Genomic DNA, 12,214 nt, shown 5'->3' on the forward strand with positions numbered 1-12,214 from the left:
TAAAGTTTTGCAACTTAAACAGTGTTCTCTCAAGGCAGACTATATGCTTTACAAGCATATAAAAAGAAAGAAAAGCTTATTTTCTCAAAATGATGAGTTCCTAAATTGTAAACAATGATGTGAGAAACAATTTTTATTTTTTTGTAACAAACATTTAACAAAAATAAAGTTTTCTAGCTTAAACTTAAGTCTTTCAAGGCAGACTCTCTGCTTAACAAGCATAAACAAGAAATGGAAAGAAAGGAAAGCTTATTCTAAGAGACAGCTTCCCAGTTAGTTCTTAGTTACTCTGCTCGACTTTTTGCCATTTTGGTGTTATCTCTCCCTAAATATAAAATAAAATAAAAACTAAATCAGAATTATCTATTTATGAGATATGTATAGATGTATTGTATTATGTAAGACTTACTTTAATCAAAAATGAACATCATATTGTCACTACCGAAACCATCATGTCACAACGAAAACCTTTTCATATGTTTCGGTAGTGACTGTTTCGGTAGTGATGTTTTATGCTAGTTTTTAGCATAACTCAACAATGCTTGGCACAACATGGCTACCAAAAACAATTTTGAACATGTGTACAGAGATAAAAAACACAACATTAAGCATTAAAATCAAAAGTGCTTATTTCATTGCAGAAATTATGTGTTTGGTAGTGACAGTCCTTAAAACCACACACTGATTTTTAGACTTTGGAAGGCATGTACTTAAAAATGTTGTAAACTAACTACTCACCATGTGGCCATGGATGAACAGGAAGGTAATGTCTCTTCTTGGTAAAATTTCTGGGGGTGTGGCTAAAACCAAGCCCTGCCTACATGCTGAAACTCTTTGTGTTTCGGTAGTGACATGAAAACTTGGGACAGGATTTTTTGCATAACAAATTTTAATTTTTTTAAAATCTACAAAATCAATCTAAAATTCCAACTACCCTTTAATAGAAATCAAAAAGATCTATTAAAATAAAATATTTATTTAATTTCAAAAATCATTTAAATGTTATTTTCATGAATTGAAAATTAGGAGTCAGAGGTTGGGACAGCCACCTCCCAATAGAAAGTGACATATAAAAGATAATTTTTTATGTATTAAATTTAATGGTATCTCAATTTATGTCTTGTGATGAAATAGATGATAACATGATACTAGTATGTATGTAAGGTCTGAACACTTTATTGTTTTTCCATATACAGTTTATGGTTTCCCGTGATGTTTTTGGTTCAGCAGATTACAGATTAACTGTGATTGACATCCAAAATGCTTCCAATTATGAACACTAGTGTCTGAAAATGTCACGACACGAGGACATGAGTTTTATAGTTTGGGTGTGTGAGTGATTAAAGGCAAGTATGAAATAAAAAAAATTATTTTAAGGTGAGAGTGGAGTTCTGTCTGTTCACTTCACAGACAACACTTGTTATTACATAAATTCATTGTTGGGTTTGGTCTTTTTATGGAAATTAATTGTAATAGAAATATTTTTTAATATACCAGCTTTCTCCTTGAAGCTGAGCCAGCAGGAAATAAAGACGGAGAAAGATAATATTTATACATTGTGGAGAGTGTCTTAAAATACTGGCGTGCATCTCATTTCTCTGGTGTCTTTATATATATATATACATATACTTGTGATAATAAAAAACATTTAATTTCTTAAAACAGCTACAAAGTGCTTAAACAAAATAAAATGATTCAGTTAAAAGTAAAACAACAAGTTTAGATGAAACAATGAATACAAATATAGCAGAAAATGAGCTGGAGTTTGTTCCTCTTGTGTTTGTTGGGTTGAAGTGGAGGCACTCTCTCGTGTGTGTGAGAGTTTCTTCAGTGTTGTGGTTTGTAATTGTTCAGAAATGTGAACTGACGGCCTCAGACATGACATGGATAATGACATCACCCATCCACCATCTACACATTGTTACAGTATAATATAGCTGTGTGCATGCAGGTTAATCAATGACTCTAAATTGACTAAATTGATTAAAGTGAGCCTGAATGGTTTGTCTGTTTCTATGTCAGCCCTGTCGTTGATTGGCGGCCTGTCCAGGATGTACCCCGCCTCTCGCCCAAGGTCAGCTGGGACCAGCTCCAGCTCCATAAGCTATTATAGATAATGAGTGGATGGATAATATAGATCTAAATTAAATACTGAGGTCTGTGAGAAATTCCACCTGTGATTCTCAGATTGTTACTCTTAACATTGGTGATCCTGGATAACCAGTATCGTGAAGCTGGTTATCACCTGTTAACACTGGGCTTTCCAGCTGCGATTGGTAGAGACGGGTCGTTAACCGCTGTCAAACATTTGTACAATTACTCAAAAAAGTACTCAAAAAAGAAAATGCATTTATGTTTGTTAGCATTCACACAATGTGTTTCGGTGAGTAAACATAACTTTGTTTACAAGAAAGCTCCACAGGGCACCTTTAATATTGCTAAGTTCACAGCAATAATTGATATTTTGGCAGCTGGACAGTCAAACTGATCAATCACAGTCAACCTGCCAGATTTCTGTGGACACACCCAGAGTCCACAGCTGTTACTGTTTTATGTTGTAGTGAAACTCAAGTAAGTTACAACTGTACATGATGCCTGTGCATGTTTTCAGACTCACAGATGCAGAAGCATGTTTCAGGTTTATTCTGTAATGCAACATTCCTAAAATCTTTTAAAAACATACTTGAAGTTGGGATCATTTTAAAATTTGACCTCCAAGATTGTTATTATTATATCCGTGCTTTTGACCGGCTCAGGTTTGTAGGTCTTTGACCATAATTCTTACAGTGAGAATTACAGCCAAGGACCCAGCATTTGTTGTGCACATTTTAAAAGCAAATGAGACAAATGTTATCTTCTGCGTTGCTTTTGTTTTCCCCTGCTGTGCTTGAAAACATACAAAACTGTGACCCCAAAAACCGAGGTACATATCAAACTGCAGATTCTGTGCAGTATCCAATGTCTTTGCTAAAGTCTGATATTTTGTCCTGACATGCTTACTTGGCATTTTGGTGCGGGACAGCAAGCTTTCCCTATCCACTAAAAGCCATAAGCCAAGGTTTTTTTAACTGGCTCTTGTCTGTTGGTCTTTGTGGTGAGAGCTGTTATGTTATCAACATTTCTTTGAGCTCTATTTACAGTGAAAAATCTATCACTTGCTCTCACAGTCGCTATTTCTAACTACTGAGTGCCTGGAAAACCCATATGCATATGCAACATGTATAACAAGGTTTTTAATACGGTGATTTTGTCTCTTTAATGTGGTGAAATTAGAAAATGTGCAAGAATAAGTAATCTTCTGGCACTCTCTGCCTGTCTGTAGGATCCCCAGGGTGCTGCAGCACCCATTGGGAACCACTGTTCCACTCAAGATCCATCATTCATTCTTCAATCTGTGGCAGACAAACAGAGGATGGTAACGATGTAGTGTCCGTCTCCGACTCACACATCTGTGCTCCAAACCCAAACGCAGGGTAGAGAGGTTGAGTGAATGTGGAGTGGAAGGTGTGGAGGTGGATCCGTTTGATTGAAGAGACTCTGGAGGGTAAACAGTAGAAGGACACAGTGCCACCAGGCCAGTCCAGATACACTGCCACTCTGTTAGAGTCGGAGGGCGGGGATGTAGGTATATCTGTTGCTGTGTTATTGTGCCAGGCGGTGTAACACCGAGCAGAGCACATCAGACTCCAGGACTGATCATTCCATCCAATACAGCAGTCATAAGTGTCTCCTCTCCGCTTGATTCCTCTGTATGTCACCCCTATGTTAACCCTTCCTTCCCACTGTACCTCCCAGTAGCAGCGTCCAGTCAGACCTTCGCTACACAGCAGCTGTTTCCAGCTGTCAAATCTCTCCGGATGATCAGGATATGGCTGCTTCTCTTTCACCACCGTCACTCGTCTGTTGTCGTCAGACAGTGAGAGGCTTCTGCCTGCTGTGTTTGGGTTCAGTGGAAGCTCACAGAAATCTGATGGAGGGAACGGGACACAAAGCATCAGCAGTTAAATCTGTTCTGATTCCATACCCCCACTCTTACACAGAAATAGGCTAACAGGAACACAGTGTCAGGCTGAATGAATGAACTGAATCTAAATGGCAATGTATGGAGCTAAAACTGGTATAATAATGAGCTACGTTTACTGCAGGACCTCACAGCTGTCACCTTTCTAGACCATGCATCTGCGTTAACATTGACAGCATTGCAACTGGAAAACACAATTGCAGATGCACTCACTGGACTGCACCACATGGGAGATAAATCAAGCCTATATAGCACTGTCACATAGCTCTACCTGAGAGCCTGAGTGTGTCAAACATCTAGTCTGTATGCTAAGCTAAGCTAACTGTCTCCTGGTTGTAGCTTCATATGTACCCGTAGACACATGAGAGTGGTCGACCTCCTCATCAAACTCTTTGCAAGACATTGAATATTTACCAAAATGTTCAACTATTCCTTAACGCCTAACCTTTTTTTTACCTGAGGATTTAGTCAATAATCGGATCAGTGACACTAAAAAAGTTTAACTTACATCTGAAGGGTGACGGTTTCAGTCGACTCTTTCCACAATGATCAATCCTGTGGAAGAGGTAGATAATTGTGAATGACAGAGAAAGACAAATAAACATAGACACCAACACATGCAAACACATACAATGGGCATGATGTTTCTGTAAAATGATATAATGCACTCTACTTGAGTCTTTCCAGTTTCCACTGTGGGTCATCCAGTCCAGCAGACAGCAGCTTCACTCCTGAGTCTCCTGGATGATTGAAGCTCAGGTCCAGCTCTCTCAGATGAGAGGGATTAGAGTTTAGAGCTGAAGCCAGAAAAGCACAGCCTTTCCCTGTGACCAGACAGCCCGACAACCTGCAAACACATACACAAGGTTGAAGATTTACACCTTCATTAATCAATCATTTTGATACTGCTACAACATCTGCATGACTGCAGACCCTGCACCAATCTGCCTGTCAATTCCAAGCTCCCTCTTACCCTCATTTTAGTAACGGCCTGCAATATAATGAACAGAGAAGCAGTACAGTCCGTGAATTCACTGGGTCACATTTTGCTCAGTTGAAAGCTCATCTCAGTTGGTCAGAAATCTTTTGTGGTATTTTTGGTTTTATCGCCATAAACCAGAAGGAGAGGAAACAATGAAATATTGTCTCATGCTACATGTTGATATCTTGGTTGTTTCAAGAACAAACAGAAACAGAAAACAGACTCGTAAAGAGGTCAGGTCTTTACTGATTAATAATGAGAATGTGAATGGTTATAATTGGTTATTCATCTATTTTCATGTTAATCTATTCAACAAATACTGACCCGAGAATCTCCAGTCTACAGTGTGGACTCTTCAGTCCGGCAGAGAGCAGCTCCACTCCTCTATCATGCAGGTCATTATTACTCAGGTCCAGCTCTCGCAGACTAGAGTTCTTGGAGGTTAAAACTGAGGCCAGAGTTCCACAGCTTCTCCGTGAGAGGTTACAGCCACTTAGCCTGAAGAAGAAAAAGTTTGAGTGTGACGTGTTTCCTTGAAATGATCAGATTTAACACATGGTATGCTTTTATGTGCACCTACAGAGATGTTTTGGATGATTTGACCACTGGCAGCAGCCACAGAAGTCCCTCATCTGAAGCAGAGAATTTCTTAAAGTCAAGCACATCTAGATCCTTTTGTGATGACAGTAAGATGAAGACGAGCGCTGACCACTGAGAAGGAGATAGTTTGTTTTCAAAGGCACTTCCTGATCTCAGGTACTGTTGGATCTCCTCCACTAGAGAATGGTCATTCAGCTCATTCAGACAGTGGAACAGATTGATGCTTCTCTCTGGAGAAGGATTTTCCCTGATCTTCCTCTTGATGTACTGCACTAGCTCTTTGACCTGTGGTTTACTTCCTTTATTTTTCAGCAGGCCTTGTAGGAGCATCTGATTGGTCTCCAGTGAAAGGCCAAGGAGGAAGCGAACAAACAAGTCCAGGTGTCCATTTGGACTCTGTAAAGCCTCCTCCACTGCACTCTGGCAGAGGTGTTTAATGTTATATTTATGAGGTAACGGCATGGGCTGTACTGAGGTGAACCGCCGTCTTTTCAGTAGATTGACACCTGTGTTGATGAACGTCAGGAAGACAAAGAGTGAAGCCAGAAACTCTTGAATGCTCAGATGGACAAAGCAAAACACCTTGTCCTGGTTCAGCCCACGCTCATCTATGAAGATCTCTGTGAAAAGTCCTGAGTAGATTGAAGCAGCTTTTATGTCAATGCCGCACTCTCTCAGGTCTGCTTCATAGAAGATCAGGTTTCCTTTCTCCAGCTGCTCAAACGCCAGTTTTCCCAGAGTGAGAATGGTTTGCCTGGTCTTTGCGTTGCAGAATGGATCTGTCACCACACTGCTGTGATATTTCATATTTCCCTGTTTGGTCTGAACCACAAGGAAGTGGATGTACATCTCAGTCAGGGTCTTGGGCAGCTCGGCTCTCTCTTTGGTTTTCAACACATGCTCCAGAACTGTAGCATTGATCCAGCAGAAGACTGGGATGTGGCACATGATGTGGAGGCTTCGCGACGTCTCGATGTGGGAGATGATTCTGCTGGCCTGCTCTTCATCTCTGAATCTCTTCCTGAAGTACTCCTCCTTCTGTGGGTCACTGAACCCTCTCACCTCTGTGACCATGTCAATGCATTCAGGAGGGATCTGATTGGCTGCAGCAGGTCGTGTGGTTATCCAGAGGCGAGCAGAGGGAAGCAGTTTACCTCGAATGAGGTTTGTCAGCAGCACATCCACTGAAGTCGACTCCGTAACATCAGTTAGGATCTTATTGTTGTGGAAGTCCAGAGGAAGTCGACACTCGTCCAGACCATCAAAGATGAACAGAACCTGGAACTCTTCAAAGCTGCTGATTCCTACTTCTTTGGTTTCAATAAAGAAGAGATGAAGAAGTTCCACCAAGCTGTAGCTTTTTGCTTTCAGCAAATTGAGCTCTCGGAAAGTGAATGGAAAGATAAACTGTATATTGTGGTTGGCTTTGTCTTCAGCCCAGTCCAGGATGTACTTATGCGTTAAGACTGTTTTCCCGATGCCAGCCACTCCCTTTGTCACCAGTGTCCTGACTGGTTCGTCTCTTCCAGGTAAAGGTTTAAACATATCCTCACGTCTGATTGTTGTTTCTGAACTCGCAGGTTTTTGTGATGCTGCTTCTATCTGTCTGACCTCATGTTGATCATTGACCTCTCTACTCTCTCCCTCTGTGACGTGGAGCTCTGTGTAGATCCGGTTCAAAAGTGTTGGGTTTCCCGCTCTGGCAATTCCCTCAAACAAACACTGAAACTTCTTCTTCAGGTTAGACTTAAGTTTACGTTGGCATATCGCTGCATAAGTTCCTGCGGAAACAACAAACAACATCAGTCAATGGATTTTGAGGTGAACATGTGAAATGAGACCACCTTTGGACGAACACATACATTTCTCAATGCTCTGGTTCTGCTTATCACAAATGCATCTGGATTAACTTAAATTAAAATAATGATTCTTAATCGAAACTTCTATTCAGGAGTCCATTCTCACGTTAACAACTTCATATGTTGAGATATCTTCAGACATTAAACTAATGTAGGTTCATATATCTAATGGATCAATTCCACAGTTCTAGAAGTGGTATGTCATTCTTAAAATCATCTTACTGTTCTGCAGAGAGTCAGCCAGCTGCTCCTGTTGTTTCCTCTTCAGGAAATTGAGTGTGATCTTCAGAAATGCATCTCTGCTGCTGCTTCTCTGCTCGTCTTCATCTTCATCTTCTGTCAGCTCCTCTAAGCATTCTGGATGTCCTGCACTCAGAATTTTCTTGAACTTCTTCAGCTCATTCTTCACAAAATTCACAATGTTCTCTTCAAGAAGCTGGAAGAGTAAAATGTATAATTTTAAATGTTTCTTACAATAATGGAAACAAAGAACCTCATGTCCATCTGCCTCTGCTGAAAGCTGACTCGTCTAAAAACTGAAGCTGACTGTTTTTAGCTGGCAGTTTTTTTCCAAATTAAAGTGAATTTAGTAGCAAACTTTGTTTCAAAATTCATTTTCAACTTAATGTTACCGTGCATGATATGAAATTATATGTCTTTCTTTGCTGCTGTCTGGTGGTAGTATCAAGAGTGTGGCATCTGTGCTTTTCTCTTACGGTTTGAAAACACTTCTGCTGAAGTATAAATCTCCCCTTAGTGCATTGTTGGGCTCATTGTTGCCCCATATGGCCAACTGGGGGAAAACACCACCACAACTGGTTGTGCAGCTTCTATTTTATGTTACATGAACAAAACAGAGAACACACGCCTCACACGCCTTTGCCTCTTTCCACTTACGCAACATAGCTAAAATAAGGTCTTCTCTGTCCTAGGCTGGTGCAGAGATCTTAAGTCATGCCTTTGTTTCATCTACATTTGATTACTGGTTTAAATGGTTCAGAATGCTGCAGCTAGGATCTTAACTAAAACCAGACAACGTGACCAGAGTATACAGTTCCATTTCAGAACACAAAAACATCAAGGTTGTACATTTACACACCAAGAAAACGGAGTCCAGGTCTGTTTGACACTTCTTGGCAGGCCGATGACTGAGAACCTGTGATCTACTCCGGTGACCTCTGTAGACCCAGAAAACTCGAGGTCATTTCATCCGTGCCACACACATATACATACAGTAACCGTAAAAGCAGACACATTTGATGCAGTTGTTTGCAAAGTGAGGACCAGCCAAAATGTACTCACTTTCCAAATATGTCCTCACTCCCAAGGTCTAAAACAAATTGGTTCTCACAAAGATAGCTGTACAAGTGCACACACACACACACACACACACTGCTGTGATGTTGTGGATGTGACGTCTTGAGGGAAAAGGGACATTTTCAAAGAATAACTGCAACCTTCAGTCTACCTGCACTGTGAAATAGTAACATTTCATTATCATTATAATCCACCCATTATCTTTACCCACAGTCAGAGGACTGGAGCCCCTCCCAGCTGGCAACTACACTTAATCTAACCTGCATGTCTTTGAATTGTAGGAGGAAGTGCACGCAGGTTAAAAAAAGAATGTTGATCGACTGTCAGGACCTGCCAGTAACTGAAGTTAAAAATAATACAGCTTCTCCCATAACTGACAGCCAGTTCTTTTCCTTGAAATCGCATGAGAGGATGAAAATTTGCTCCTTTAATTTCCAGGTTATCGATTGAGTTTGAAACTTGAAATTTAAGCTCAGATCTCTTGACCTCCAAGTGCTGGTTGGTAAAGTCATAAAAAACAAAACAAAAAAAAACTATTCAAAAGATTCTTTAAATCTCTCATCGACAGACTGAGTCTCGTCTCGCCTGCTTCACTTGGCTTCAATACAACTTAAACATTCAACATTCAAATTCCAGGTTATGAACTGAACTTAAAGTCCCCCTGCTTATTGTTACTTCACTTGGAGGGTTGAAAGACGTATGAGCAGGATTTTGTGACATCGTATATAAGTTTGAAAGCCAGTCGTAGTCCAATACGCAGCTGACACAACTGCAGGTCAGCGGATTCATACAATAACATACTCGTGCTTTAAATACTTACCTTGTCTCAACAATCGGCCCTTCATCCTTGAACTCAAGAGGTTCACTTTTAGACTGGTTTGTCCACATGGACACACCGCTGGGTACAGGTGAGTCTGGTCTCTCCTCGTTCACTGGGCTTCAACACAATAATCAAAACAACATCAGGTTTACAGATATAATTAATCTGAAAAGAGAACAAAGTGGACAGTCAGACTATGAACTAAGAAAGCTTCTCTTTTTGAAGTCTGTGTGAACTGCAAGTCTTCTTAAGGCTGAACAAACTTATTTTTTTTAATTCTTACATTTGCTTATCAGAGCGGCGTCCATTCTTGAACTCAATAGGCTCATACATAGACCCGTCACTCCTCGTGGACAGACAGCCTGGTACAGGTGAGTCTCGTCTCTCCTGCTTCACTTGGCTTCAACGCAACACAAACATTCAACCTTTCACAATTCTGACATTAATTCAAATCTCTATGTGCTGGTCTGTAAAGTCACACAACGACAAACTTATTTCTTTAATTCTTACATGGAGTGGCCTCCACCTTCGAACTCAATAGGCTCATACATAGACGCGTCACTCCTCGTGGACAGACAGCCTGGTACAGGTGAGTCTCGTCTCTCCTGCTTCACTTTGCTGAAACACAACAGGAAGAGTAGGATTTGATATTAGAGCTGAGCTCTGAGATGGTGAACAGTCATAAACAGTCAGAGAAGCGTTTATCTTACCTCTTGTCTCTGATCTGGCCGTCATGTTTCTCAGACAGAGTGACTTCGGAGGTAGAGACCCCGTCCTCGCCCTCCTCGGGCGCATTCATAGTGCAGTGCACCTTTACAGAAACAAGATGGACTGATGAGTCACAGTAAGGCCTTCATTAAAGGGCATTTTAAATCAAAGGATGTGATCTCCCCTATCAGCAGTAGTCACATACAGTCAAATCATTTATTTGGAGATAAAGACTTACCTGCCAAACTGACATCCAGAGAAAAGCATTGAGACAGACGACACTCCTCACTCTCCTTCCATTCCCGAGGGTTTATGATTTATTTTTGCTACATCCTCCTAGCTTTACTTTCCCAATCACAAACCAGTTCAACGAGTCACAGAGGACAAGAAAAACACAGGTCTGTACCACAAACACCACCGATCACATAGTAGATTACGCAGTTCTACTGTGTCTCCAATAGATGGAGGTAATTTATCTCATCCAGATTTTACTGTATACACATGTATAACATTCATACTACTGTACTTATTAGGACATCCTATTAGCTTAACTTAACTATTAACCTTAACCATAACTGTTACTAGCCATACCCCAACCTTTGACCTAATCTTAACCTATAAGCAATGGAGTCCAACCTGAAGACATCATTGAAAAGGTTTGTGCCCTTCTTACTGGTTTGTGATGGGGCAGACTCAGTTGGAAAAAAGGTGACGTCATACTTTAATCTTATTAAACCACACCCACAGATCAAGCAGATTAAATGTTTGGTTGTTAAACTCTCAACAATTAATAACTAAGGATGTTTCTTTCCCCAGAACTTTAACTTTGATAGTTGCTTATCTAGTCATGAATGTTTAAGATGAAGTTTTCAACAAAACAAAAACTGAACATACTTAAAGATAAATTTAGGTACATTAGGTCATTCTACAACTCTGCACAATAGTATTATTTTATATCTAAAATGTATTTTATTATATTATTGTATTGTTATTCATTATAACCTTTGTGAAGGGAGGATTTATTGCAGGACTGCTATATGAGATTATCAGACTGGCATTTCTTCTCCTTGCAGTGAAATTTATGTTTTATGTGTTTTATCTGTTTTCTCTTTTTATCGTATTTTATTGTATTTTGGGTGTTTTATTATATTTCATTCACTGTACTTGCTGGATTTTATTTAATAGTTTTTTTTTTCCATGTGAAACACTTTGTAAAGTTCTTTTGTTTTTAAAGTTTATTATTATTATTATTATTATTATTATTATTACATTTTCCTGAAGATACCTGAGTTAAATAAGCTGCTCCTATTCAGTTTTTCCTTGCAGCACATTTCCTTGAAGTCATGGGTGTTAAATAAAATGGACTTCCTGCTATTCAGACTTAGTTGCATTCATACTTATATAAGTCCAAAGTTCCATCTTATGAAAAATAAAAGTCAGAATTTTGACTTCAGTCAGACTTAAGCTCTTTTGTTTTTCATTCTTACATTTGCCCAACAAAGTGGCGTCAATCCTTGAACTGACTAGGTTCACTTTTAGACCCGTCACTCCTCATTGACACACAGGTTATGGATTGAACTCAAGTGAATTTCACAATTCTAACTTGATCTGTGTGATCTATTGACCTCTAAGTGCTGGATTTGAGTTACAAAATAAAAAAACATATGTTTTAAATTCTTACCTTTGCTTAGTTGCGTGACCTCCATCCTTGAACTCAATACTCTTCCCCTTAGAGTGGTCAGTCTTCATGGACATTGACCTGTTCATTTACATTAAGCAGAGGAGTTGCTCACTAAAGGAAGACATAATTCATGGAGTCCTGAGAAAATTTTTATAAAAATCACTGATCTACAGTTCTACAATCTACAGTAACATAATGCAATTCAGGACAGGAAGGAGGAGGAAAA

At 39.7% G+C, this 12,214-nt stretch overlaps 1 protein-coding gene across 1 annotated transcript; it reads right to left on the minus strand.

The window, feature by feature from the left end:
* Window positions 1-1,156: 1,156 nt before the first annotated feature.
* Window positions 1,157-10,634, minus strand: LOC139302485 (protein NLRC3-like). The gene is made up of 12 exons (XM_070926226.1): window positions 10,546-10,634; window positions 10,310-10,410; window positions 10,110-10,217; window positions 9,883-9,999; window positions 9,600-9,716; window positions 8,562-8,640; window positions 7,685-7,898; window positions 5,584-7,384; window positions 5,328-5,501; window positions 4,695-4,868; window positions 4,530-4,576; window positions 1,157-3,967 (listed from the first exon to the last, which is right to left on the minus strand). Exons 1-12 carry the CDS (start codon window positions 10,558-10,560, stop codon window positions 3,381-3,383), a joined length of 3,534 nt encoding a protein of 1,177 aa, XP_070782327.1. The 5' UTR covers window positions 10,561-10,634; the 3' UTR covers window positions 1,157-3,380.
* Window positions 10,635-12,214: the final 1,580 nt, after the last annotated feature.

Source organism: Enoplosus armatus, chromosome 1 (genome assembly GCF_043641665.1).
Source record: "Enoplosus armatus isolate fEnoArm2 chromosome 1, fEnoArm2.hap1, whole genome shotgun sequence".
Classification (NCBI taxonomy): Eukaryota; Metazoa; Chordata; class Actinopteri; order Centrarchiformes; family Enoplosidae; genus Enoplosus; species Enoplosus armatus.

Coding starts and splice junctions, on each gene's coding strand:
- LOC139302485 (XM_070926226.1), bottom strand. Junction 10,218..10,309: donor GGCCAGATCAGAGACAAGAG/GTAAGATAAACG, acceptor GTTGTGTTTCAG/CAAAGTGAAGCAGGAGAGAC. Junction 10,000..10,109: donor GAAGGTGGAGGCCACTCCAT/GTAAGAATTAAA, acceptor GTTGCGTTGAAG/CCAAGTGAAGCAGGAGAGAC.